Source organism: Sorex araneus, chromosome 6 (assembly GCF_027595985.1).
Source record: "Sorex araneus isolate mSorAra2 chromosome 6, mSorAra2.pri, whole genome shotgun sequence".
NCBI classification, from domain to species: domain Eukaryota; kingdom Metazoa; phylum Chordata; class Mammalia; order Eulipotyphla; family Soricidae; genus Sorex; species Sorex araneus.
Genome location: NC_073307.1, coordinates 662,081 through 690,000, shown reverse-complemented (window position 1 = coordinate 690,000; position 27,920 = coordinate 662,081). Strand labels below are relative to the sequence as shown.

The following is a 27,920-nucleotide window of genomic DNA, read 5'->3' as shown; positions in this document are numbered from 1 at the left end:
GTCGGCATCTCTGCACAGAGACCATCAAACCTGACGCTCTCGCCCTCGAGCTGTGGGACGCAGATCTGCCGCTGTGTCTCTGATGCCAGTGATTCGTGTCTTACTGCTGACGTCTCGGGTGTGAGACTGGAAGCAAAGAAGGAAATGGGACCCTAAACCATCTTCATGCTCATTCCAAACGCTCACAGAAAATAGCCAAAAAATGAAAGCGTTGGATTGATCCTCCAAGGCTCATGTTTAAAGTGGTCCAGTCTGAAATCAGACCTGTGGGGAGAAGAACCGTGATGCTATCCCCTCCCCGTGCAACGTCAGGAACTGAGAAGGTTAAAGACTGCTCTGAAACTTCAGAAATAATTGGGATTAAGGTGGGATTCTGTTCCCAGGAAACTGTGTCTACTGGTCACTTAAAGTGTTCCAATACCAACTTGGAATTACTCAGGGCGACCTGTTAAATGATTGGGCAGGCACACACAACACAACACACACACACACAACACAACACACACACCACCACAACCACAACCACCGCACGCTTGCCAGGTGGTGAAGTCCCTGGCCACATCCACGGCCCCAGAACCAGCTTCCTGCTCTCCCACCAGACCCCCAATAGCCAGTCCTGGGCAGGGTGGACAAGTGTCCACTTAGGCTGCTGCAGCATCAGCCCCGCTCAGGGGAAGGACGTCAGGGAACCCTCATGCTCCCGGCCCCGCTCAGGGGAAGGACGTCAGGGAACCCTCATGCTCCCGGCCCCGCTCAGGGGAAGGACGTCAGGGAACCCTAACCCTGGCCCTCGCGAGAAGCGGGGGGACGGGAAGGAGGTACACAGGAGGACAGAGTGGCGGGGGCCCAGGCAGGGGAGGCTGCACAGCTGCCCGGGGGTAGGGCCAGGAAAGCTGAGCCCCGGGTCAGCCTGCTCCTCCCGCCTGTCTGGGCACCACTCTGTGCCCTGCCTGGAAGCGTGGCCCTAAAGGGGGGAGAATCTCCCCTCCCAGGCCGACTCGGGGGTGGCCCCTGCACGGGCAGCTGCTGAGGCAGTGGTACTGTCCACTGACAGCAGTAGGCCCGGCTCCCTGCCCACAGGTCAGCAGGTGACCGAGACCTGGAACCACAGCCCTTCTCTCCTCCACCTCCCGAGTGCTCAGAGTGTGGGGGGCACTGACTGGTCACCGACCACCTGCGCAGGCTCTCTGGCTCCCGCTGCCAGGGGCAGAAGGACACCCGGCCACTCGGGCCCAGCCTGGCCCTGAAGAGCTTCTTGGACAGCAGTGTGTGGGCAGAGGGCAGCCGTGCAAGGCCCCAGAGAGCATTTCAGGCCTGGCAGAGGGGCCAGAGCACCTGCCCAGCACTTGCAGTGGCCGCGAGGACACCCCTGAAACAGAGACTAGCTCCATGCCTGCTTTATTGAGTTTTAAATGTTTATTCCTTTTAAATCGAATCACAGTGAGATGCACAGTTGCAAAGCTGTTCGTGATCGGGTTTCAGTCACACAATGTTCCCACACCCGTCCCTCCACCAGCACACATTCCCACCAGTGTCCCCGGGTTCCCTCCCGCCCCCTCCCCTGCCTAAGGCAGGCACTTTCCTTCTCTCTCTCTCTCCTCTCTCCTTCTCCTCTCTCCTTCTCTCCTCCCTCTCTCTCCCTCTCCCTGTCCCTCTCTCTTTCTCTGTCTCTCTCTCCCTCTCCCTCTCTGTCTCTGTCTCTCCTTGCCCCCTCCTGTTTGGGCACTATGGTTTCAATACAGATGCTGAAAGGTTATCAGGTACACATACACCCCTTCACCTACTCGCAGCACTCAGCTCCTGCCCAAAGTGCTCATTTCCAACTATCCCAACTATTACTGTCAAACTGCTCCCTTCTCTAGTCTAACTGCCCTTCGCATCACACAGCTGTGATGCCTGATTTATTTAATCACAGTAAATTTTTACAAGCTGTGATGCATCTCACAGGACCTTGAGGGAATGTTAGCAGATTCCCTCTCAGAGACGAAAATAATGGCACTGAGTCAGCCCCTGGGTGCCTGTGAATTCCCATATAAAGTGACCCCCGGGCCCTCCTTCCTGCCGGCCGGCTCACTCGGGGAAAGCGGGGCCTGACTCACAGGCTCTTGCCCAAGAGATGAGGTCAGAGAGGCAATCTTGCGCTCACCTGTGTGAGGAGTGACGGGCAGAGAGGGCCATAAAAGGCCCCACGGGGCTATCGGGTGACAGCAAGTGAGCCCAGAAAGGAAGGGACCATTTTCACTGGTGACGTGGAGGGACCTGGGGCCTGGGGAGGCCAGGGGGCCAGGCAGGCTGGGCCTTCACACGCCCCCCGAAACTGTCTCTGCTGCTTTCTCTCCAGCTCTGAGTTTCTGTCCTTTTTTCATTCACTTATTTTTAAAAATGAAATAGTTTTACTTTTGGCTTGTTTTATTTTTATTTTGCTTTTGAGTCACAGCTGGCAGATTGACTCCTGGCTCTGTGCTTAGGAAATACCCCGGCAGAGCTCAGGGAACCCTCTGGGGTGCTGGGGATTGAACCCGGGTCGGCTGCGTGTAAGACAAACACCCTCCCTGCTAACTATCACTCCGGCTCCTGATTTCTATAGGGAATACGCAGTCTGAATTGAGGCCCACTTTTTGGAGGCCATGTTTTAGAAATATGCTTTCCTTTATTTCCCCTGCACTGACGTTCATCTAGAAAGAAACCGAGCCACGAGGCTCTCTGGAGGTAAGTGTCCTTGGGGGTGACCTCACCTTGGGGGAGTCTTGGGGGAGGCGGAGTGAGGAGCTGCAGGCCCTATACAGCCAGTCACAGCCCAGCCTCCCCGCCCCCCAGCTCAGCCCTGCCCTGGCCTTGCTGCAGGAGAGGCTCACAGCCTGCCCCTCGTGACAGACAGGACACGGGCAGCGTGCGGGAGAGAGGTCCCGGGGGCCCCGCTCAGTCCCTCCCTCTTGGGCACAGGGACCCGTCCCCTCTCACCCCGTCTTGGCACGAGGCCCGTTTCAGGGAGAGCAAGACCAGCCCCGCAGTCCTGGGCCCAGGCCTCGCCACGTGGGCGCTGGGCTCCCCCCGCAGCTGCAGTGCGGCCGGGAGAGGGCTCGGGGTCCGCGAGGCTCTGGATCGGGGGCTGCCCGGGCTGACGTCTGCTCCCAGCTGGGCCTCGCCCCCATGTATGAACGGCCAAGCTCGTGAGGACCGAGACCAGACGCGTCTCCTGAGAGCCCCGCAGGGCACAGCCCTCTTGGCCGCCCTGCTGACCTCCTCCTGCCAGCCTCGAGCCGAGCACGGCCAGCAGCTTCCCTCAGCAGCTTCCCGCGGCCCCCTCCGGCCTGCCACTTTGCCTCTCCTTCACTCCCCTCTCCCAGGCTCAGTCCCCTCATCTGCCTTGAGACTTGCTGTTCGCACCCTGGTTCGACATGTCCAGCCTCAGTGAAGTGGACCTGGGCGTCAGGGGTGGGGGCAGCTGGCAGGCCTGGGGCTGGAGGCCCCCCACACCCGCCCAGAGGAAGGACCGTCCCTGTGTGTGCCGTTGGCAGGAGGAGGCTGGTGACGGTTATTTTTGATCCCTGTGGCTGTCTACGGCCGAGCTTCCTTCAGCGGCCTGGCCGACATGCCAGCCATGCTAGGTGGCACCGGCCCGGGTGGGCAGGCCAGAGCACCTGAGCCACGCACCACGGACCAGGGCGAGCCGGCAAATCCAAGGAGGGTCCCGGTCAGCGGCACCTCAGGGGCGCCCTCGGGAGGGACCGGCGCATTCCTGGCCTCTCGGCTGCCTGCAGGCCTGGCCGGAGTCCGGCCAGTGAGACTCAGACTATATTTAATCAGAGGGTCATTGTCTGCCACGGCCGCAGCTCAGAGGCCAGTATTGTTCTCGGGGCTGTTGTTTGCCCTGGGGGTTGTCTGGGCATGGGCTGGCCCGGTTCGGGCCCCCATGCGTCTCTGAGCCTGGGAAAGTGCCTTTCACACTTGGGACCACTGTAGCAAGTTTTTAAGCCACGGGTTTGGGTCCCGGGAGAGCAGCCTGGGGGGCAGGGGAATGGCGGTGAAACTCCTGGGTGTTCCCGGGAGCTTTGGGGACCTTCCCGGCACGTTTCTCACGCCGGGACAAGCACGACTGGGGCCGGACGGTGCCCGAGAACCAGGGGGAGCCGTAGCTGAGAGCGGGAGAGGAAGGCGGGGGTGGGGGCACCGGCATCCTGTGCCGGGAGGCGCCGGGGGGCCACCCACGTGGTCCGGATTAGCACCCACCTGTCCCCCACCCCCGACTCTCCCTGGGCCCTGGCCCCCCCGCCCGGCTGCAGCAGGACCGGGGAGCCGGCACGAGGAGTATTTCTGGAATGACGCGTCCACTCTCACCCCCGCAGGAAGGACGCCGCCGCCCCGGGACCCCCACATGCTCTCCCTCTGCTCCCGGGCGTCCCAGAACCCGTCTCCAGATGCTCCTCTCGCCGCAGCCGCAGACCACCGCTGCCCTCGCTGCCCAGACGGCCCCGGGAGCTTGGCCACGCTCCCGGCCGGAGCCTCGGCCCCCCAGCCTCCCACCCCCCTCGCCAGCCCCTTGGGCCTCGCCCGCACCGGCTGGCAGCTTGCCCCGGCCCCGAGGCTGAGCTGCCGGGAGGTGCTGGGGGCAGCCCGGGGGCTGGTCCCGGCACGTGGGGCCCTGCTCCGGGCGACTCTGCGGGCCCTGCCCGGCCAGGAGGGGCCCCGGCTCGGCGCCCACACTCACCTCCGGCTCCTCCTGCAGCTGGAGCCCAGACGCGGGATCCTGCTGGCAGCTGCTGTCCCCGACCCGTGCTCGCCAGCCGGGGGGGTGGAGAGCCGGGAGCCGGGGCCACAGCTGCTTCCGGAGCTGCCCGCTGCGTCCCCGGGAGAGGCCGAGAGCGTGGAGCTGTGTGCTGCCGCCCAGCCGGGCCCACAGGGCATGGAGCTCCCCCAGGAGGACGCCGGGGACAAGCCCGGCCGGCCGCGCTGCGTCTCCTGCTCCTCCTGCTCCTCGTCCTCCCCGGGGCCCAGCAGGGACGACCTTCCCGGCACAGGTGAGGCGGCCGCGGCCACAGCCACTCTGGGCACCTCGTCCTCCTCCCTGGGCTTCGAGACCGACGGCGGGGACGGCGCAGGGGGCTGCCAGCCTCCGGGAGGCGGCGGGGGCCGCCGGCAGAGCCCCGAGCTCCCGGTCCTCCTTGCCAAGGCCCAGGGCCGCCGGGACCCCCCGAGGGCCGGGCCTGGGGGCGCCCACTACATCACCACCCACGAGATCCAGCTGAGTGAGGTGGAGCAGGACACGGACTTCGACGTGGGCCTGGCCTCCCGCTGGGACTTTGAGGACAACAACGTCATCTACTCGCTGGTGGACTACGCGTCCTTCGGGGGCAGCGACGAGAGCTCGGGGACCCTGACCGAGGAGGACGAGGAGGGCAGCTGCTACGTCAGCACCACGCCCAGCAGCAACCCCGCCCGCTCGCCCAGCGCCCCCAGCAGCGGGCACAGCACTGAGGTGGAGGGCGGCCCCCCGCCCGGGGCCCCCACACCGGCCCCCGGCCAGCCGCGCCAGGCCTGGCCCGAGCCCCCGCGGGCAGCCCCGGGGCCGGGCCCGCGCAGCTGCGGGCACCAGATCCTCCTATCAATCAAGCCGCGCGGGGCTATAAATGAGCCTAGCGCCGCGCCCGCCCGGCAGCTCCCCCGAGACGCTGGCCGGCATGCAGGCGACATGAGCCTCCGGCTGGCCGCCGAGCGCGGCCCCGGCTGCCCGCACAAGCCGGGCCGCCTGCAGACGGCCAGCGGGGCCCTGCGGGCCTGGGAGCTGGCCGACCGCTCCGGCGGGGCGTCCAGCGGCCTGAGCGAGCTGGACGACGCGGACCAGGAGGTGCGCAGCCTGACCAGCCGGGCCTTCCGCAGCCTGGCCTACCCCTGCTTCGAGGCCCTGCACGTCAGCTCGCGGGAGTCCACGCTGTCGGACGCGGGCTTCGGGCGCTGGTCCACCCTGCTGGACCTCAAGTGTGCGGCGGTGGGGGCCCGGGTGGAGCAGAGCCTGCGGAGGAGCAGCGCGGCCGCGGTGGCCTCCGGCCTGCGGAAGGGCAGCGGGCCCGGGCCGGCGGAGCAGCTGCAGGTCCAGGCCAGGAGGGCGCAGAGCAGGGCGCTGGAGTTCGTGGTCAGCAAGGTGGACGGGGAGATCAAGCATGTGGACAGCCCCCGCCGCGCCCAGGCCCAGCCCGGGCCCCGCGAGCGCAGCGACAGCAAGGCCAGCTCGGCGGCCAGCGAGAGCGGCCAGCCCGCGCCCCAGAAGAAGTCCCGGTTCGCGTCCAGCCTGCTCCAGAACGTCATCTCCAAGACGATGCAGCGGGAGCACGAGTTCCGGATGGAGCGCGGGGAGGCCCGCGACCCCGGCGCGCGCGCGCCGCCCCCCGAGGCCCTGCAGAGGCAGAGCTCCCGGCACTCGGAGGCGGGCTCCGAGGGCGCGGCGGGCGGCGCGGCGGAGGCGGCCGACGGCGCGGCCAGCGCCAAGTCCCCCGTGTTCAGGGCCAGCGCCCCCCGGGAGAGCGGCCCGGGCCCCGCGGAGGACAGCGGCGAGGGGGCCCGGGCCGGGGCGGACGCGGCCAGGGGCGCGCTGCCCCGCAGCCAGCACAGCGCCTTCCGGGCCTGGCGGGAGCCGGAGGCCGAGCGCGGCCAGGAGCCGGCCCCCGGGGGGACGCCCAGGCCCCCGGCGGGGCCCGACCCCGGGGAGCCCCCCGCGGCCAAGCCCACCCTCAGGTCGCGCCTCTTCGTGCCCAACATCCAGCGGACGCCCCGGGACGCGCGGCCGGGCCCGCCGGCCACCTCCACGGCCGTGGTCAGGCCCAAGGCCCCCGAGATCAAGATCCGCCTGGGCAGCGTCCAGCAGCCGGCGGGCGCGGACTTCAGCATCGCGCAGCTGCTGACGCCCAGGCTGGCGGGCGCGGACGGGGCGCCACCCCGGGGGGCTGCGGCCCGGGGCGCCGACGGCCCCGACAAGGTGCCGCAGTTCCGGGTGCGGGACGTGCGGGACAGGGCCCGGGCGCAGGGCCCGCTGCACCCCGTGCGCGACGTCAGGAAGCTGCTGAAGGGGCCCGCGGACGGCGACAAGGCCGGCGGGACCCCCGAGCAGGGCCCCAGCCCCCGGCCGCGCCCCGAGCCGCCGTCGCCCGTGGTGGTCACCTGCCAGGCCCCCGCGGGCCGGCGGGAGGACGCGGAGCGCGGGGCGCGCGCGGGCTCCCCCGAGGGCACCGTGCTGGTGCACCGCGCGTCCGGCCGCCTGCCCGTGGCCACCATCGCGCCCAACAAGGCCGAGCAGGGCCCCTTCCTGCCCGTGCTGCGCATCGTGTCCACGGCGCCCGGCGGGGCGCGCGGCGAGGGCCGCGGCGCGCTGCAGCGGCTGACCGCGGCAGTGCGCTCCATGGACGAGCTCTGCGGCCTCCCCCGGCACGCCTGGAAGCGCCGCAGCGACCCGCTGCCTGCGCTGGCCGGCAGCCACGTGCTGTCCCTCATCGCCCGCGAGGAGCAGGCGGGGGCCGGCCCGGCCGAGGGCCCGCGGCGCCGGAACTCCAACCCGGGCCCCGACGGCGCGTCCCCGCGGGCCGCCGCCCCCGACGGCCAGGGCCGGGAGCGCCCCCGCTCGCTCTGCCTGCCCCCCGCGCCGCAGGACCCCCCGAGGAGGGGCGCCGTGGCCGGCAAGTTCCCGCAGGGCTCGCCCCCCGACGGCCCGTCCACCCCGCCGGGCGCCGCGCGGCCCCTCAAGGCCTCCCCGGCGGCCAGGGGCCCCCCCGAGGGGCTGCCTGGCCGCCAGGGCGGCGGCGACTGCGAGAGCTGCCTGGTCATCCCCCCGAAGCGCCGGGACGGCCCTCCGACGTCCTCGGCCACCGCGCTCTGCAGCCTGCCCCCGCTCAGCGCCCGCGCGCAGGGCCCCGCCGCGCCCCGGGCCGCCCCCGCCGACGCGGCCAGCAGGCCGGCCTGGCGCAGCAAGCCCGCCCGGGAGAAGGCGGCCCCCGAGCAGCCCCCCGCGGCCGCCTTCCCAGGCGCGCCCCTCGCCCAGCCCTCGGTGCTGTGCTTCTCCCCGCCCGGCCTGCCCGCCCCCGGCCCCGCCGACCCCTTCCCGCCGCCGCGGGCCCCGCAGACGCAGCGCAAGGTGCTCCTGGACGTGACCACCGGCCAGTACTACCTGGTGGACACCCCGGTGCAGCCGGCCACCCGCAGACTGTTCGACCCCGAGACCGGGCAGTACGTGGACGTGCCCATGCCCGTGCCCGCCCAGCAGCCGGCCGTGGCGCCCGTGTCCCTCCCCGTGGCGCTGAGCCCGGGGGCCTACGCCCCCACCTACATGATCTACCCCGGCTTCCTGCCCACCGTGCTGCCCCCGGCCGCCCTCCAGCAGGCGCCGCGCAGCGCCGGGCCCGGGGAGTCCCCCGGCAAGGAGACCACCTACTTCCTGGGCTCCGGCCAAGCCCCCGCCTCGCCGCCCTCGCCGGCCCCCGCCGCGGCCCAGCTCCTGGGCGCCGGGGGCTTCAGCCCGGTGCAGGCCGAGCCCGTCATCAGCATCACCTCGCAGCCGCTGGGGCCACGGATCGTGGCGCCTCCCTCCTTCGACGGCACCACCATGAGCTTCGTGGTGGAGCACCGATGAGCAGGCGCCAGGTGAGTGCCGGGCGGGCTCGTGTGGGCTCCGGGGAGGCGGGTGCAGAGCAGGGGGACGCCCACGGCAGCGCCCCTGCTCTGGCTCGGACACCCTTTGGTCCCCGACCTGCTCGGGCCCTGGGGTGTTGCAGGCCTGTCCGGAGGCTGACGCAGCAGAGTCCGGGGCAGCTTCCTGCTGTGCCTGCAGCCCACGGCTGGTCCCCAGAGAGGAGCACGGGCAGGCCACGGCTGCCCTCAGAGAGAGACAGGCTTTCTGCAGACTCTTCTCTTGGAATTTCTTCTAGCCCGGCTTGCCTCTCTGCAGCTGCCCAGGGCACCTTTCACTAGTCTGAGGGGCTAGGTATCCCCCCCTCACTCACACACTCCCCACACAGACACACGGGTGCTTGTGCACGCTGACCTGCACGCAGGTGCACACACGGGTGCACGCATGCCGCTTTCCCTCCAGAAGGGCAGAGCCCAAGCACACGCAACACACCACGCGTGTGGCTCCTAGGCACACGGCAGACCGCGGGGTGGGGAGGCCCCTGCTGTGGTGCTTCTCTGCTCTGGCCGGGTCCTGCTTTCAGCATCGGCCAGTCTGCGCTGCCCAGGCGGCCAGCCCTGCTTTCGTATCCACACTCCCTGCCTTTGGGAGAGACTCAGTTCCGGTCACCCCCGAGGAGAGCTGAGGGGTTTCCCGAGTCCTGGGCCTCAGTGGATGCCTATGGGGGCAGCTGGCTCATGGGGGGCAGCTTGTCCCCGCCCACTCAGGCCCACACGGCCGCTTTGAGGGCTCACAGGGGGCTTCGCACTGAGGGGGTCACCGGGGAGGTGAGGCTAGGAGGCTCCCAGGACTTCACTCGGGAGAGATCAGCCTGGGCCAATGGGAGAGAGAGAGGAACCCTGTCTCTGCTTGTGAGAGACGGGCCACGTCCCCTTCCCTAAGGTGAAGGAGCCCCCGTAAAGGCAGCACCCCCTGCCCCATCCCAACTGTGTCCCTGCACCCTGGACACTTCAGGCCTGCCAGGCACCGGAGTTTCAGACGATGACAGCGTGCTGCAAGGGACAGAACCTTTCTGTTACTGCTCATAAAGAGAGAACAGGAGAGAGAAGAAAAGAAAGTCCTAGAGCTTTCCCCTAAGGACTGGAGAAGGACAGAGAAGTTTAATTCTTTCTGTACAAAACTGTTCCTGGCGGGATGGGAGGACTAAGATAAATACCGGGCTTTGGTTGCGAGCGCAGAGTAGAGAAAAGCTTCCCACTAGCAGCAACTCTGAATTAGAGGACTGGTTCTGCAGAAGAAAAAGAGTTGCTTGTAGGCAGACACTTGAGCGTCTGGACAGGCGGCGTGTTTACTGGGGCTGTTTGGAGCAGCTAATCTGCCTGCTGGTGCGGGATGCCCCGGGGTGAGCCTTGCTGGGCTCTGCCCCCGGCCGGCCCCCAGCCTGCCTGCAGGGACCGGAGCCCCAGCAAACACAGTCACAAGTCAGAGCTTTGAATAGCCAGGCTTTGGACAGTGAGAAACGCCTTTCCCTCACTGAAATCTCTGTTTGGGACTGAGAGACTGTTGCCCTTGGGATCTAGGTCAGGCAGGAGCCAGAGCGCTGTGTAGACCCCAGTCAGGATCCCTCGAAACGCAACGGCTGAAAGCTCACTGCCACTTTCCAAGGAAAAGGCCAAGCACACGCAAAAGAAGAGTGCCGCCCTGTTCCTAGCGTGGAAAGCTATTTTTAAAGCACATGGTATTTTGGGAACCTCCCCTGTCACCCCTGCTCAGGACTGAGGCGCGAGTAGGGGTGCACTCTGGACCGTGATCTCTGGAAGCAACCGCAGACTTTTCTGGAGGAAAGGCATGAGTTTGTCTCTCTGAAGGAGTCAGAGGTGTTATTAGGTCCAAACAGCATTTGCAGAGAGGAAAGCTGGGCTTGGGAAGGACCCCGCAGACAGGGCAGCCCAGAGAAGCTGCAGGAAGCGTGCCGCTGGCCTCTGGGCCTCTCTGGCTGCTCGTAAAGACAGTGTTTGCCCAAAATGCACTGACTGATTCCGCCCTCATTCAGCTGTGGGGAGGGGTGTGCCCACACGCCCGAGTGCCCCAGACCCATCAGCCACTCTGTTTCTGCCTTTCTAATACTGTGCTCAGACACCAAAACCCGTCTCCTGATGTTAAAGACACGTCACTGGGCAAAGTTCTAATAGTTGTCAGAATTTCACAGAGCTACGCTAATTGCCAGAAGTACCTGAGCATGTTGGTGGGTTCTCGGCAGAGTTTAGTCATGACAGTTTACTGACTCAGGGTGAATTGTAAGTGTTTCGTTGTCGTTGAGTATTATGATGTTGCATGAGACTGGAGAAACACATCATTTGTGGATGGTGTCGGTGAAACGGAACATTTGACTCAAACCTGTTTGGAAGAGTAGATTGAATTTAATCAGATCTCAGAGATATTCCACTCTGGGCCGCCTGGGTGTTATAGAGTGCGTAGAAGAAGACTTTCGTCACATATACTTTACGATGTCAACTTCATCGTTTTAATCTTTAAATTAGCTATGCAGTTACATTAAACGTATTCTGATGTATTTGTTTCTTATTTGAGATTTAACTCAGAACTAACAAACCTCTTTAACTTTTCTTTTTTTAAAACAGGAACAAGACAGAAAAGTGGACTGTTTGTAAGAACACTGAGAATTCATCCGAAAAACGTCCTCTACCTTGTGTTATTCTTAGTTTTGGCTTTTTATAAACGGAGTGTGTAAGTTTCTGTATTTTCCCGAACAGCTCTGTTAAGACAGTTTGTGCTACTTTAATTTTACTAGGTTGATTGAACGGTTGGAGTCCCGCCCCTCTGTCAAGCCGTTTCTTTATACTCTAATTCAGGATATCTGCTCTGTGCCCATGTTCCCGTCAGTGGCTCGTGAGCAAACCTGGCATATTCCCGTACCTCCGGGTGCAGGATAGGGCTGGTTCTGAGGCAGCTGGCCACGGTGTGGTTTGCGTGGCAAGTCTCCTTCAGAGAGGAGTAGTAGACAGGTGTAGACGAGGAGCAGCAGGCCGGCGGCTGGCTGGGTCGAGGTGGGACAGGCCTCACTCTGCGCCCCAGGCCAGACAGGCCTCAGCCGTCTCGTGGCTCTGTTCTCCGTGTGCTGCCGGTGGCTTTTGCATGCTCCAACGTATGCTCGTGGAGAGGCGTGGTTTTGCCTCCTGTGCTCGGCTTGAACCTCCCCGTTGGTACAATGTCAGGCTGGGATCTTTGCCCTAAACCACGATGATTTCAGTGCTGGAAGCCAAAACTGCCCTGAGAGCAAGGTCTTAGTGTCAGGGGCATAGGGGAAACACATCTCCCCCTCGAAACCAACCGTGGCCACGGGCAGCCTTTTTCTCCTTGGATCCCCTCTGTGGCTGCACCCTCCCGTCTCTCAAAGGCAGCCTGAGTCTAAGCTGGACCTGTCTGTGCGATAAAGTGGGAATTGCTGGCCCCAGGCCCCAGCCTGCCTCTCAGACGTGTTCCTCGGAAGACTTATTTTGGGCAGACATCAGGATCCTGACCACGTACTGACTTATTTATTACTCATTACTTATCACAAGCAGATCTGGCCTTTAAATTCCCAGTGGAGGTAAAGTAGGATTGTTGGTTCTGCGGGACAGGCCGTGTCCTCTGAGAAGTCACCAGGGATACAGGGACGGTCCAGGTATTTGCAAACACACATGTACAACGATGCCTCTAAGTGCCACATCATCTGGTATGACTGTCCTCAGAGCTGCTGTGCCACTGACTGCCTCACATGACAGGAACGCTTCGAGAGAGGAGGGAGCTGAGCCCTCATCCCTCTGCGTTAAGATGTCCTGAGGTCACATTAGTATGTGAGTCAAGTGGGCTGAAACTTTCTTCTTTCAACCACAGAAAGGGGAGGCAGCAGAGAGGCAGTACGGAGGGTAGGGCTCTTGCTTGGCGAGGGTCCCACCTGGGCTTGATCCTCAGCACCCCATAGGTTCCCCGAGCCCTGCCAGGAGTGATTCCTGAGCACAGAGCCAGGAATAATGCTTGAGCAGTGCTGAGTATGATCAAAAATCAAAACAAAATTAAATGGAAACAGACCAGAGTCTTTGAGGCTCCTTGGCCCATAAACCAACCCCAAACAGTCCCTCTTTGGCCTCTGAGGTGCTCTATGGACACAGAACATGTAAGCAAGCGTGTGCCATTTTCTAATTAGTGCCTGGAGCGTGGTTCTAATCAGAATCACACAGTCAGGCTTGGTTATGGGGTGGACGCGGGACTTGTAGGTGGAAACCCCAGCCATCTCCCTCTCATCCCTCTGGGTTAATTGGCCAGGCTGAAATCTGATCCATATAAATTGATTCTGGAAAACCTGACACAGCTGTAACCAGTATGAAAATTGAGTTCCTCAGAGTATTTTTTTTCAAAGCACTCACTGCAGTTGCTGTCAGAGTTCAGGGGAGTCTGGGTGTGAGCTTATGACTTTCTACGTCTGTAAGTCTGCAAATGTCTGTCTGTGTAGGTCACTCTCTCCCATCCCGCTGAGAAGTAGGTCAAACGAGATCACACTTGGACATCTTTATGATAAAGCTCAAATATTAACACACATTTTAAATTCATCCTCGTATCTCTAAGAAACATCTAGTGATAGAAGCTTTTCTTTCTTAATTTCACACCAGACTTTTCCATTCTTGCCTCTTGAAGATACTTAATGCATTTAAATTATTTTTATACTTCATAGAAAATCTGTGTTTACTATAAATTAAGTGCTCATGCTACCTGAAATAATATTTTGGACTGCCGGACAGTATTGATTCCTAAGTATATTGATTATAATCTTGTGATAAGAATATATATGTGCATGAGAAAACACATTCAGTAATTGTCTCTGTGTTGAAAAACTACCATGATATTCATTTTCCTCTGTGGTGCTTCAGGAGCTCATCCTACAGTTTACGAGGTGTGGATTTGCACCCCAAATTCTCAGGGTATGCTATTTTACCCAAATACTTGAAAAAAAAATAAGGTGCCCTGTATTTTAGCAGTACTGTTGAATGGGAAATTATGTGTAAGTTTGTTTTAGAAGACTATTTATAAAAAGCAAATTCATAAGTTATGTTTTTACACACTTTCTAAGGAGACATGCAGGTAGATAAGATGTATATTTTCCGTTTGCTTCGTATTCCTAACGACTGGGTCCTGCGGAGACCTCACAAGTATGGGACATGAGCAGCAGAGCTTGTGCACTTGCTGAATGCATCTGGAGCTGGAATCTGTCTGAGCAGAGCCGTGTCCGCTGGTCCTCTCTGGTGATGGCATGTGTGTCTGGGGCAGGTGTTAGTCACGAGTGCTTCTGTGCCCCTTGTCTCAGAGGAGGTGAACTCTCAGGTCAGACCTGTCAGCTTCAGCGTTTGTTGTTTCGTGTTGCAGTAGAACATGTGACTAGATCATGCCTCGGTGGTTCCTGATGGTGCAGAATAACACACACACACACACACACACACACACACACACACACATCTCATTGGATTTCTTTTTTAAATTTTCACAAGAGCTTCTTAGAAGCCAGTGTAATGGCAGGGAGGCCTTCTCGGGCCCTTGGAGGCCCTTCTCAGGCCTGTCTCTGTGTTCTGGAAGGTGCTCTGTGCGTGTCCTGTTGCGCAGACGTGCGGCTGCCCGTGCTGGCACCACGTCACCGTCTCGCGCAGCCCGGGTGGTGGTGGTCGGAGGGACGGTGAAGGCCGAGTGAGGTCTGTCCAGGGTGGAGGAGAGTCACTTGTGTGCTTGGTGGAGAGAGACATTGGGTGGTGCTGAGTTCCAGCCTCAGCCGTGAGAAAGACAGCAGGATGGGGAGCGTGGGAGCCCAGCGCTGCTCTCGGACCCGGTCAGTGGATACAGGCCTGCGGGCAGCGAGTGGCTTGGGAGTGGGGTGGGTGCTGCGTGGCACGGCCAGGCCTGCCCACCCCGCTGGGTGCTGGCCTTTGTCTCAGACTGTGCCGGCCTGTGTGACGGGCTTGTGTTCTGACTCTTGAGAAGTTTTGGGTCTTTTTTATCCAATAAAACAAACTGCCAAGAAAATAAGTATCCTTTGTCTTTATTTTAACTCAACAAGTTTGGGGCATTTTTTCTTTTTTTTTTTAATTTTTAAATTTTATTTTCATAAGGTTGTTCACTTACTTGGTTACAAGTTTGGGGCATTTTCATTTTCTTGACTCAGCTAAGATGCTGGACAGTGCCCCTGGGCGAGTCTCAGGAGAGGCCTGGCCTTACGACACCCACGGGCAGAGCTCTGGCATGACCGGGCAGCTGCTGCCATGGCTGTGAAGCCTAAGACCAAAGCTACGGAGAAGCCCAGGCTCGCCGAGAGGCCCCGGGCTCAGGGCAGCTCCAGGGCAGGAGAGGAAGTCAGTCCTCAGCGCTGTGGACTCCCCAGACACCGCTGGCGCCTGGCGTAGGGCTCAGAGACAAGGGGACACGGGGGCCAGTGTAGCACGGGGATAGTGGCACCGGGCATGGGGTCAGAGGTGCCAGGCCTGTGCCACTCACTGCCCTGACCTTATGTGGCCTGAGACCGCTCAGAGGAGCTCTCTGCACTGCGGCCGCCCTGCGGGCTGGTCACCAGCTGCCCTCCCCAGCGTCACGTCCACCTCTCCCTAGCTCGCTGGCCAGATACCCTCTCAGTTCCTGTCCTGTAGAGCAGCTCCGCCCTCACGCAGAGCCAGTACGTGTTGGCAAAACCCAGCCCCACAGCCGGAGCTCTGGTGACGAGAACAACCCAGACGTGTGGTGTCAAAGGCACGAAACGTCAGTCGCCCTTAGCTCAGAATTGACAGTCTGGGAAGAGCTGAACACAGAAGATTCGCCTCACACACCCCGTGAGGAGGTTGGATCTCCTTCCGGACTGTCCCCAGGGCTGGGGCGGGGCCACCGGCTGTCAGCGGCAGGAGTCGGGCAGCTCTGGCCAGGCCAGCTGGCTCGCCCCTTGCACCTGACAGGAGGCTGCCGCTGCCCTTTTCCCCAAGGTTCTGCTCAGAAAGTGAACCCATAGCCCCACACTGGTGATGAGCTGTTACTGTGCCCGGGTCAGCAGGCAGGACACAGACCTACCCCAGTGGGAAGTGAGTCAAGTGATTCAGAGACAGGCTCTTGTGTCTTAGTGATAATCAAACAATCAAGGCCCTGTGACTTGCAAAGTGTGCAGGATCAAGTTTGAGGCATACCACACCCCCGCCTCTGCCTGTTCCCTCCCACCCGCCTCTTCTTATTCCCGCCTCCGTTTCTCTCTTTCTAGGGACAGCATTGCAAACCACCATATTCAAGAGGTATTTCAAAACAATCGTGTTTCTTCAGACCACACCCAGCAGTGCTCAAGGCTTGCTCCCGGCCCCGAGCCCAGGGGTCGCCCTCCCGGCGAGGCTCAGGGGACCACATGGGCAGCTGCGGATCAGGCCCGGGTTGGCTGCGTCAAGACAAGCACTCCGCCTTCTGTACTGTCACTCTGCCCCCAGACATTTGTGCTTTAGGGTCAGTTTTCAGATCGTACTCGAGAGAAGCCTACAGGAGTGTCTCCACAGGCTGGAGACCGTTGTGTCAGGCAGGGCGGCCGTGAGGACTGTCCTTGGGAAAGAAGGCTAGCTTCACAGGCCAGGCGTCCTCACCAGGAAGAGGCCGAGCTGTCAGAAGCCGCTGGAACAATGAAGACGGTCCGTCACGAGTGGGCAGGGAGCAGGGGCCAGAGGGGAACGAGGACCAGAGACCCGAGGGTCAGTGCCAGAGTGGGGGAGGTTGATCTGGGGCAGGGGGGCTGGAGGGGCTCCGGGGAGCAGTCTGGCCAGGCCCTGGGGAGGAAGAGTCTGGACAGGTCATCATCACACAGCAAGAAGAGCACGACACGACAGATCATTCGGCACAAGTGGCTGACACAGGCGGAGTGTGCCACAGGCCTGCAGACACGGGCGCCTGTCTGCTGGACAGAGCACTGCAGAATCACAGCATCGTAGGACATGCTCAGTGTGCCACCTGTGTATACGCATACGGGCACCCGTGCGATGCAGTTCTGCAGAATCGCAGTAACCGGGCACGTGGGTGAGACAGCACGCTTTCACAAACACACCCTAGTCTAGGATTGCAGGGACTTTCCCTGGGAACCCCACAGGGTCTTGCTGCAAGCCCTCAGCCACCTCAGGGCAGAGTGTCTGACGGGTGACATTGGTGTTCCACAAGCTCCAGGTGGGTCCCAGGCTGGGACCTGGGAGCTGCTTCCTGAGCGGGAGAAATAATTCTCACTCTCACAAAGGCAGTCAGGTAACTTCAAGCTAAGCCTAGTCTGGAAAGGGAACATCCAGACTTTTACATGTAATCCTAGAAGATTATGGCAGGAATCTTTCTAGTAAAAATAGAAGGATGAAAATAGCTTGCAGGTTTATATGATGTTCCAAGTCAACTGTGAATAAGTTAAACTTTTATTAACAGGAGGGGAGCAGAGAATTAGAGTCATCCTAAGTTAAGCCATAGTAGAGGGTAAATGGTTAGCTAACAGATTTCCAATATTGGAGGGACAGTGGCATTTTATTGACCCAAATATTTATATTTTCTAATCTCACCAAATAGAGTATGATATAGACTAGTGTTATGTCCACTTCCTGTCCTACACACCGTCCACGGACCAGCAGAACAGCCATGAGAGTAAGTCACTGGTCTCCAGCGAGCGAGCACTGGCCCCTGGACGTGTGGCCAGAGGCTCCCGGGGCGAGAGTGAGATTTCTTCATCTGCCTGCCCACACCCAAATAAACTTGACTCTGTGGACAGTCCAGAGATCTGGCACACAGAAGAGGCAACACTGTGTCCGCAGTAGCCAGGATTCAGCCCAGATTTCACCTAAATAATGTTTTTTCTCCTCATTGGAGCTTCTGAATATTTTAGGCGTAAAATAGGCAGCTCGATACCATCGCAACAGAGCTGCACCTGCCCTGCTCTCCTCTCTCCGCTGAGTGTGGCGGGAGGCAGCAGGGAAGGGCTCGCCACAGCACTGAGCGCCGCGGGGAAGGGCTCGCCACGGCACTGAGCGCCGCGGGGAAGGGCTCGCCACGGCACTGAGCACAGCAGGGAAGGGCTCGCCACGGCACTGAGCGCTGCGGGGAAGGGCTCTCCACGGCACTGAGCGCTGCAGGGAAGGGCTCGCCACGGCACTGAGCGTTTCGGGGAAGGGCTCGCCACAGTACTGAGCGTTGCAGGGAAGGGCTCGCCACAGTACTGAGCGTTGCAGGGAAGGGCTCGCCACAGCACTGAGCGCCGCGGGGAAGGGCTTGCCCCGGAGCTACCACGGAAGCTGGGCCTCTTTCCGCTTCTCCTCCAGTATGACCCCACCTCCCACCTAGGTGCATGGCGCCCTCTGTCTGTGGTCAGGGCTGGCCCGTGGGACCAGCTGGTGGTCACAGGGAAGGAAAGTGAAATCAGGGCTTTGCTCCCTGGCTCCCTCCTCAGAGAGATGGTGAGGGCTGCTGGGTCTTACCCCGCCCCCCGCCTGCGTCAGTGATGCTCCAGGCCCCGGGCCACCCCCTCCTTGTCCTCTCCTGCCCACGCCGCCCTGGACTTGGGAGTGCGACACCTTCTGCTTTTCCGGCATCCTGGCCGGCCTTCACAGTCGTGGCGTCCTGTGAACTACCTGGCAGGGATGTCTCCGTTTGAGACAACGGGCCTGGTTCCTTCAGGGACCCCGATGAAGAGAAAGCGACAGTGAGGGAGAGAGGGCCGTGTAGGCAGAGACCCACAGACACGGCGTCGCTGTGTCCCGGGAGGACTGGGACTGGCCGGGCTGTCTTCTTCCAGAACCTTCCTCCTCAAGAACACAAGGCGCTTTCCTGGAGCTGCGTATTCGCTTACTATTTTCTCCAAGAACTTCCTACTGGAACTCGCTGGTTTTGTGGCTGAAACTGAACTCATCCTGTGCCGCCTGCGAAACTCCTTTCACACCATCACATTCACACAGGCAGAAGACGTTGGTAATGGAACAACTTGTAAAGTCTGAAGTCAGTTGGGTTGTGTGGAGAAAATGGCTACACCTAGGGTATGTGGGAGTACACTGCTGAGAGGAATGTTCCCATGGTGAGGAAAGAAGGAAACCTGGGAGCACCTGTAGGATACAGGGGGCCCGGGAAACGACATGCTCCTTGCTGTCAGAACATAAAGACCCCCGCATCAGGGCAGGCCGTGTGAAGAAGGTTAAGGTCCAGAGCCAGAGAGACAGCTCGAAGGGCCAGAGTTCAATTCCTGGCACCAAATGGTCCTCTGAGCACCCCAGAAGAGTCTCCAAGCCCTGCTGGGAATGACTCTAACACAAAAAATGAACACAAAAGCTAGTACCGTGACTCTGGTGGAGCACTGGCTGTGAGTCCGGCCCACTGCCCTCACCCACACAGCCCCTCTCGCAGGGCAGGGGAGGGCGCCGAGGGCTGGAGGGAGGCTTTATGGCAGGTACCCCCAGGCCCGGGGCGCCAGGCGAGTGCTCACAGGGGCCCCGATGCTTGGTCCTGGTGGGCTCCCAGCTCTACCTGCCACCGCTCCAGGCCTGAGCCTGCGAGACCGTCGCCTGCTGCAAGTCGAGGGGAGAGCGTGTCCATGTCCTCTTACCCACGCTGACCCTGGAGAGCGGAACATTGCCCATCACCGCCCCAGTGCTGCAGTCCACGGCAGAGAGGGCGCCTGTGGGCAGTCATCCCCGCGTGCGTGGCGCTCCCCCCACCTGGACCCAGAACGGACAAACACTGTGCCCGCCAGGAGGAAGACAGAAAGGCTCGGTCAGAATCCACACGTTTATTTCCTCACACGTCACCGTGGGGCTACAGTGCTGGCTGGCGGAGGGCCTGCTGTGTGTGGGCGTGAGTGAGAAGGGCACCGGAGCACCTCAGTCTCTCCGGGTCCATCGCTGGAGGCACGGGATCTTCTCTATGAGTAAATGTTTGACACGGCTCTTTCGTACAAATAAAGATATTCCTGATATTTCAATATCTAAAAAGTCACAGGCGTCGACTTCTCTACGCACTCCGTCCTTTTCTCAGCCTCTCTGGCTGTTGAGCTGGCTTGGGTCGAATAGCACCACACCAGTGAGAGACGTGTGCACACGACAGCCCTCAGGAAGCCCCACCCAGAGCACCAGGAGAGTGAACGGACAGACACTGGTCCTGTCAGCATGCAGGCAGGCAGGGGACTGGGCGGCTCCTTGAGCAAGGCGGGAGGAGACGGTTTGCTTTCCCTCCGGCGTCTTCCACGATGCTCAGCCGGACAACACAAGTGAGAAATACTTGTTCTGGAGGTTGGGTGATACGTCTTTCGTTCTACCTCTCCCCCCACCCCCCAAAACAAGAAGACAAGGAAAAGGATTTCTTGCTTTTTCCTAACTAGGCAACACGCTGCAGAAACAGCCATGGCCAAAGTTACAAGGGAGCTGTTACAAAGTTACAAAGTTACAACGGAGCAGGGGCTGGACCTTGCCGGCACAAAGTGGAACTGTGTTTTGTTTCAGTCTTTGGGGACAGTTTCCTCGCCAGGCAGAACCGTTTCCTACCGGAAGGGACTTGAGAGGCGCGGAGAGGAGCGCGCGTGGCTGGGACGGGCAGTGCGGGTGGACAGAGGGGGCCGGGAGTCAGCGGGTGAGGCTGCCGTGGCTTTTCACAAACACTTAAATAAAGGGGCCGTGTAAACACTGCTGAGAGCAGGGCGAGGCCGCTGGGGCAGGCGGCCTTCAGAACCAGCCACCACCGTTGGAGCCGCTCTCTGCCTGCTGGGGGAACACCACCTTGCACATGTTGGAGTTCTCCTGGTGCAGCGGGAACTCCGAGCCGGCCACCACCCGCCGTCTGCTCTTCCGGGAGACGAACCCTTTGCCGGTAGACAGCCGCTCGTACTTGGTCTCGAGTTGCCTGCACAAGAAGACGCCATCAGAGACGGGGCTGGGGGGTGGGAGGCCACCAGAGCCCACTGCACGAGGCCCACAGAGGGACAGAGGAGCACTCCTCGCAGCCTTGCGGCCTCGCGGGGCCTCGCCCCTGCCCACCAGCTGCCCGCTTGCAGGCAAGGAGCCGGTGACACATTTTCACTGAGGAGGCAGACGGGGAGACAGTCTCCGAGCTCTGCTCACTGAACTGTGGGGCCAGTCAGTGCGGGGCTGGCCGCTGGCCGGTGTGTCCTGAGCACGAGAAGGCTGATTTGTGTGGAATGTGTCTGCACTGCTTCGTTCTAGCTGTGTTGGTCTAACCAGCCATTGTTTTACATGCCGGCCCTGGAAGTGGGTCTACAGATACACCTGCATGCCGACATAGGCAGAACAGCAGCGAAACAGCGCTCGGGGGGAGGGGGGGGCCCCGACACAACTGCCAGGCGGGTGGAGGACCCGTGCAAACAGCATGTCCCTGAGCCAGTGCTGCCCGACCCACACCTCTCAGCAAGTGTCCTGTGGCCAGAGGCCACCAGCGCCCAAGGTCACGGCAATGACAGCCTGAGACAGGTGGGAAGGTTGTGCGGCCAAGTACGCACGCAGGTCCAGAGAGTGAGAATTCCACAGAAAGTTCTCTAAGGACTCAAGCCCCCTGACCCCTAAGTCGGAGGCCAAGGAGCGGGGTGTGGACGCCTTAGCACTGAGTCCATTTGGGCTCTGGACGTGCTGGACAGCTGCTGGGCCTTCGGGCAGAGCTTTTTCTCCCAGAGATAATTGTGGGGACTGAGAAGAGTGAATGTGCACCCAGCACTTTTGCTGAAATGATGTGGCAACTCTTGTAGGTACATCAAATCCCTCTGTTTTCCTGTAATTTATTCCTGGATTAGAACATGAGATCATCTCCGAATCAAATGAGAGATCCACTAGTTTCTTGCTTGCCTAGAACCTGACTTTTTCTGGCTTACCAATTACTTAAAAAAAAGAATCAATTAATATGTTCCATTGCTGGGGGTGTGGTCTTGCCTTTTCCCTTTAATTTCTGATGTGGGATGTTGAGAACTGTGCACCGTGCAGGAGTCCCTGGAACATTCTAGTTCTAAGGGAGGCGGGGGTTGGGCTGCACCCAGCAGAGCTTAGTGGTCACTCCTGCCTCTGTCTGTGCTCAAGAGGTCACTGCTGCAGGGCATCGGGGGATGCCCTCTGCGGTGCTGGGGGGGGGGGGTCGGGGGGACCAGAGTCACTGCAGACCCAGTTCCTACCTGAAGGGAGCTTCCTGCTTGTCCATCTGCATGCAGACCAGGAACGGGTACTGGGAGAACTGCACTGTGGAGATGAAGTCCAGACCCGCCTCGGTCTCCGCGCTGACCTCCAGGCCAGCTTTCATGAAGGAGGAGTCCACGCTGATCTCACCGGTGATGGCCACCGCCAACCTAGAGGCACGAGGGAGACGCCGTGAGGTGACATTCCTCTGGGCCCAGCTAGGCCACAGGGCCGAGCTCCTCGCTCCAGCGGGAGGAGGCCGGGCAGGCAGCAGGCGTGGCTGCCATCCCCCGCCCGCAGGAAGCCGGAAGCAGGGGGTCGGAGTTGTCCCGAGCTCACCGCCCCCTTGCACCCTCTCCTGTCGCAGTTTCCTCCACAACTGTCTTCATCACCCACGGGCCACTTCCCGAGAGCTGTGCTCGTGGACCCGACCCCGGGAGCTGGAGGGGCAGCCCCGGCCACCTCACCGCGCAGCCACTGTGAGTCCCATCCCGCGCGTGCGGATGGAGGCCAGCGGCCGTGGCTGGACCTTCTCCTAGAGGCCCAGACACACTGGAAACACGTCCCCGGGAGCCAGGGCGACTGGGGCCCGTGACGGCTGCCCGGGGTGTGGACAGGAACGACCAGGGCTACACAGACGCGGGACCGAGCAGGGACCAGCACGGGACCAGGAGGGGCGGGCGTGCCCACGGGGGCCTCCCCCCACAGCTTTCCGGATGGGGGCACCGATGTCTGGGCTTGGTGCAGTGACAGTGCGAGTCGACAGAGGGGCTTCACCCAGAGTTCTGCATCCCAAACCGTCACACCCCTGCGTGACACTGGGCCAGGGCAATAGCACAGCCTGGAGGGGGCTTGCCTCGCGTGCGGCCAACCAGGATTTGACCCCCCACCCCATCTGTGCCCTGAGCCCGCCAAGAATAAGCCCTGAGCACAGAGCCAAGGGTCAGCTCTGAGCACAGAGCCAGGAGTCAGCCCTGAGCACAGAGACAGGAGTGAGCCCTGAGCACAGAGACAGGGGTCAGCCCTGAGCACAGAGACAGGGGTCAGCCCTGAGCACAGAGACAGGAGTCAGCCCTGAACACAGAGACAGGGTCAGCCCTGAGCACAGAGCCAGGGGTCAGCCCTGAGCACAGAGCCAGGGGTCAGCCCTGAACACAGAGCTGGGAGTCAGCCCTGAACACAGAGACAGGGTCAGCCCTGAGCACAGAGCCGGGGGTCAGCCCTGAGCACAGAGCCAGGGGTCAGCCCTGAGCACAGAGCCAGGGGTCAGCCCTGAACACAGAGACAGGAGTCAGCCCTGAGCACAGAGACAGGGGTCAGCCCTGAGCACCGCTATGTGTGGCCCGAAAACCAAAAGGGAAAAAAAAGCTAATTCTTCATACAAACTTTAAAAATGTATCTTAACAAGCAGATGAAAACTGGCCAATTTCTCTGCCGATCTTTTCATTTCAGTAACACAGGACGGCGCCTTCCCTCTGTGCAAAACCCTTCATCCACAGATCAAAATGAACTGAACATTCAATTCTGTTGTTCCTGTCTCATGTATGTCCAACTGCATTTTTAATTTCCAAAAAGACAAAATATACCCCAACTGTAACATGCTCTTACATATTCTAAATAAAGCATTTTATTTTATATAATAGGCAGCGTTAAAAAATAAAAATTGCAAACATTTTGCTTAAAAAAATAAATGCTCATGTTACCTAAACTATAGCAAAAAATTTAATTACAAAAAAATCAATAAAAAGAACACTAAAACCGAAGCACTGTAGCACCATCATCTTGCTGTTCATAGATTTGCTCGAGTGGGCACCAGTAACGTCTCCATTGTGAGACTTGTTGTTACTGTACTTGGCATATCGAATATGCCATGGGGAGCTTGCCAGGCTCTGCCGTGTGGGCGAGATACTCTCAGTAGCTTGCAGGGATCTCTGAGAAGGACGAAGGAATTGAACCCGGGTCGGCCACGTGCAAGGCAAACACCCTACCTGCTGTGCTGTCACTCCAGCCCAGAGTTCTAAAAACAAAACAAAAATGCTAATGGATGACTCAGGAGCGGAGGCTTTGTCTGGAGGTCTGCACAAAAGGGACCAGCAGGAGAGAGAGTTTAACCCCCTCCCAAGATGGAGAAGCTGAGAATTTGGTTCTTAGTGACATTTCCTGAGCACTAATGAAGTGGCTTGTTGGAAAGCGCCACACTCAGCTCCACCGTGACTCGATGACCTGGATTAAGAGCAGGAAGGTCCACTGCAGCGTGTCCAGCTCAACCTGGTCCACAGGAAGAATGACTTTCTAGGGCAACTTCCAACTCCACGACTTACTGATTACAGAGAGAGACAGAGACAGAGAGACCAGAGAGACAGAGACAGAGAGACAGAGACACAGAGACACAGAGAGACAAAGAGACAGAGAGAGACAGAGACAGAGAGACAGAGACAGAGAGACAGACAGAGACAGAGACAGAGAGAGACAGAGAGAGACAGAGTCACAGAGACACAGAGAGACAGAGAGATCCTGAAGTTGGAAGGATAAACTATGGAGAAGCAGGTTCCCGAGTTGTGTGCATCCACGCCAGGCGCGTGCTTACCCATTTTTGACTCGGGTTTTCGACTCGCGGTACCACAGACTGAACTCCATTGCCCCTGAGATGTCGATCGCTAGCCCGCCCTGGATCTCCATGTTGGCCTTCAGTCCAGACTGCAGCTGCAGCTCCTGGAAGCAGAAACATACCAGTAGGACGATGGCAGAGGGGGTGGCAACACAGCAGCACGACCTAACCCGCCCTTCCTGGGGCAAACCCCTGCCGCAGGCGAGACTGGGCAGCTACCCCAACGCCGGGGTCCTTCCCAGGCCCAGAGACACTCCGCCTGTCTCCAGCCCTGCAGCAGGCTTGCCCCAGCTTGGCCAGAGAGCGGGGAGATGGGACGGCCCGAGTTCTCCCCACTCGCTGCCGCTCCCCAGCGTGTCAGGGACTTGCTCCCATGTGCTCGCCTGCTGCGGAGGGCTCTGCGGGCACGCCCTGAGGGCCGGCTGGGGTTCTGCGTGCCTCCAAGGGAGAACTGCCAGCCCGGGGACCCGGCGGGCATCTACCAGACCGGCTGCAGCCCCGGGGGGTGAGGGCGTGTCCGAGGGCCCTTTGGCACTCAGACCTCCGTGAGCCTCGAACATGCACACGGGACGGCGGCAGCACGTGTGTGCCCGGGATGGCCCAGGATGGCCCGGGGGGCACGAGGAGGGAAGGGCAGGCACAGCTCACTCCTGCCTGCAGAGACCGGCTGGGCCTCCCCACACTGGCCTGTGCTCTTGAGAAGCAAGAGGAAGGGGCGCGGCAGGTTTGTGAGAGCCCCACCGGGCCGTCTCGCTTCACTCCCGTCTGATCTCCCATGGAGAGGCAGAGACAGCCGGGCCGAGGCATCTCTCGAGGGCTGGCGTTGCTGCCGCCCGGTCACGAGCCCCGGCCGTGTCTCCCGGCCTGCAGGGAAGCCGGTTCTCAGAACTGCCACAGACAGAAGCCCGGCCGTGTCCTCACCTGACCTGGGAGGACTGTGGGAGCAGGACTCGGGGCCGTGCGTGTGCGGCCGACGTGACCTCTGTGATCTCTGACCTTTGTCCCAGAGCCTTTCTTCTAGTTCAGACCTGGGCTTCGGACACTCTGGCCCGTTGCCTCCATTCGGGAAAGCCTGTCTGAGCTGGCGGGGCAGAGTCTCCCGTGGAGCTGGTTTCACCAGACCTCTTTCTCTGAAGAGTAATCCGGTTAGCCGGAAAGAGCGAGAAACTGAGCTCAGAGTAATTCCATCTGCCCCGGTGACTGTGACAGGTGCCCCGCCAACACGCCCGCACGTCAGCGCTTGACCTGGCACGGTCCCGGGCTGGCCCGCTCTGCAGAGCCGGGAGCCACAGAGGGCTCGCAGCAGCCCCCGCGACACCCTCCAGCCGCCCCTCGAGAGGGCAGCGCTCACGCCCCCGCCTCGGGAGCCGAAAGCCCCTCCGAGGGCAACCTGGAGCAGGAGCTGGCACGTCTCGGCCGCCGGCGGGCCTGGCCCTGGTCAGTTTTTATAAATAAAACGACTGGAACACCGCGGGCCCATTTGTTGATGTGGCGCTGATGGCTCTCCTCAGCCACAGTGTGCCCTGTGCCGCAGGCCGGAGTCACTGCCACTCGCCCTGCGCGTCCATAAAAGGCCGCCCTGGCTCGCTGCCTGCCCTGTGGGCATCGGGGTCACTCCGCCCGGCCCTCAGGCACTGTGCGGCCCTCTCGCTCCCAGGCCTGCTCGGCCACCTCTGCCCGGTGCCTGCTCCTGAGCCTCCCCCAGAGATGTGAATCTGACACGGTGCAAGCAAGCTGCAGAGCGACTGAGATCAAGGTCGTGGGAGCCACCGCTGGCTCCCGTGTCCCCACCCACCTCAAGGGGAAACAGCTTTGCTCAGAGTGGCCACGCCAGCCACTTGCAGCCTCCTTGTGGTCTGAGACACATGGAGCACGTGTTTGGCCCATAGCCAGGAGACATCTTGGGCAGATGCTCTCTTCTGTAGCAGTAAGTAGCTAGGGCTTCAAGGAAAGTTCTGGAAAAGACCCTGCTGCCTGGCCCCTCCCCCTTCCTTCCTGGAAGGAGGAAATTGTGCTGGAAGTGGGTGGCAGTCAGGGACCTGGGAAGTTGAAAACCATTCTGGACTTCAGGAAAGTTAAAGTAGAGGTCACTCCAGGGCAAGGTGGGGGCTAGGGACCAGAGGCCCCCGTCCCACCACCCCAAGGGTCAGTTGCGTGTCGGCTGACTCCACCAGTGCCGCACATCCACAGACCCATGTATATGTACATATATACCCATTATATAGACCCATGCACATGGGCCCTGCAGTCACACCGTGGCGTCCCCGGCCCCAGCTGTCCTGCTCTCCAGCACCGAGCGAGCATTCCGAGGCTCCACAACAACGGGAATGTGGGCAGGGCCTCAGGACGCGGCTGGGGTCTGCGCTCTGTGTCTCTCCTATTGGGTGAGCCTGGGACGGCCCTCTGGGATCTTCCTCATCACTGTCCCGAGTCACCCATGGGGCCGGGGGCTCGGTGCCTGCTCTGAGCCATCGCACGAGGAAAGTCGAGCACAGAGACACCGGCCCTCTGCTCCGGGAGCCTGGGCTGCCCCCGCACAACTTGGTTCCCGAGCGCCTTCCTTCCTCGTCTCGCCTCAGCAGTGAAGAGGCTCTTGCGGACAGAACTCTGCCCCCTGGAGCGGGCGCTGGCGGCGGGCAGGCCGGGCGGCTCACCTGAGAGTGGTCCACGAGCAGGATGAGTCCCTTCACCACACTGACAGGGTCGCTCGACGCCGACAGCATCTTGGACATCAGGTCACTGTACCCGTTGAAGAAAGTGACGGGCCTGAGCTGGACGTCAAAGAGGATGGCCGACATGCCGGCGAAGGAGTCCAGGTTCTCCTCGCCCTCGTCCGGAGTCGCCGCGATCAGTGTCTCCAGGCCCTGGGCTTCGATGACCACCTGCGGGACAGACGCCGGTCCAGAGGAGTCGGCCTGACACCGCATGGCGGCCGCCCCCCACGCAGCCCAAACAGAACCGGAGCTGCCTCACTCCAACCCCCAGGTACCGGGTCCCCTTCTCAGGGAGACCCAGGGAGAGGAGGGCATGGAGGGCAGGACTCCAGCCCTCCGCGTGGCCACCCAGCCCGGCCCCCGCCCTGTGCTGGCACCAGAGCAGGTGGGCAGCCCAGTGGACAGGCCATCCTGGGGAGGCCTGGAAGAAAACGGAAAGGCCGCTGCGGAGCTTGGGGCCACGCGTGCCTCTGGAGCTGAGAGAGACAGCTGGGCATGTGAGGAGGACACCCACGGCTCCACTCTCTGTCCTCCGGGGCAGCGCAGGGCTGGAGCAGGACAGAGGCCCAGTGCCGGCCAGCGTGCGCAGGGGTGCAGGGATCGTCCCCACTGTCAAGGGGCTTGTCCACAAGGTCACAGTTTGGTAGAGACAAAGGCGGCAGAGAAAGTCCATCCGTGACTTGGAAGGCAGCGGACAGCCCCATGGTTCTGGATAAAGCTAAAGGCAGAAGAGCCGCCCCTTCCCTCCACGCCTCTCCCCGGCAGTGCTCAGGGGAGGGCCTCTGGAGCAACGACTCTGCTACGGG

The 27,920-nt window shown here is 60.9% G+C and overlaps 2 protein-coding genes across 2 annotated transcripts in view; one reads left to right on the top strand and one right to left on the bottom strand.

Annotated features, from left to right (window-relative positions):
- The first annotated feature begins 3,398 nt into the window (after positions 1–3,398).
- C6H4orf54 (chromosome 6 C4orf54 homolog) lies at positions 3,399–11,352 on the top strand. The gene is made up of 3 exons (XM_055141870.1): positions 3,399–3,435; positions 4,347–8,625; positions 11,251–11,352. Exons 1-2 carry the CDS (start codon positions 3,399–3,401, stop codon positions 8,612–8,614), a joined length of 4,305 nt encoding a protein of 1,434 aa, XP_054997845.1. The 3' UTR covers positions 8,615–8,625; positions 11,251–11,352.
- An 8,701-nt stretch (positions 11,353–20,053) lies between these two features.
- The window catches only part of MTTP (microsomal triglyceride transfer protein), a 30,405-nt gene continuing 22,538 nt past the window's right edge, over positions 20,054–27,920 (bottom strand). The window contains exons 15-18 of the mRNA XM_004617633.2: positions 27,055–27,282; positions 24,380–24,504; positions 21,792–21,962; positions 20,054–20,518 (exon numbers count right to left, since the gene is read on the bottom strand). Coding sequence (XP_004617690.2) covers positions 20,341–20,518; positions 21,792–21,962; positions 24,380–24,504; positions 27,055–27,282 — 702 coding nt within the window. The 3' untranslated portion in view covers positions 20,054–20,340. The remainder of the gene's footprint in view (positions 20,519–21,791; positions 21,963–24,379; positions 24,505–27,054; positions 27,283–27,920) is intronic.

Coding starts and splice junctions, on each gene's coding strand:
- C6H4orf54 (XM_055141870.1), top strand. CDS start 3,399: ATGTCCAGCCTCAGTGAAGTGGACCTGGGCGTCAGGG. Junction 3,436..4,346: donor AGTGGACCTGGGCGTCAGGG/GTGGGGGCAGCT, acceptor TCACCCCCGCAG/GAAGGACGCCGCCGCCCCGG.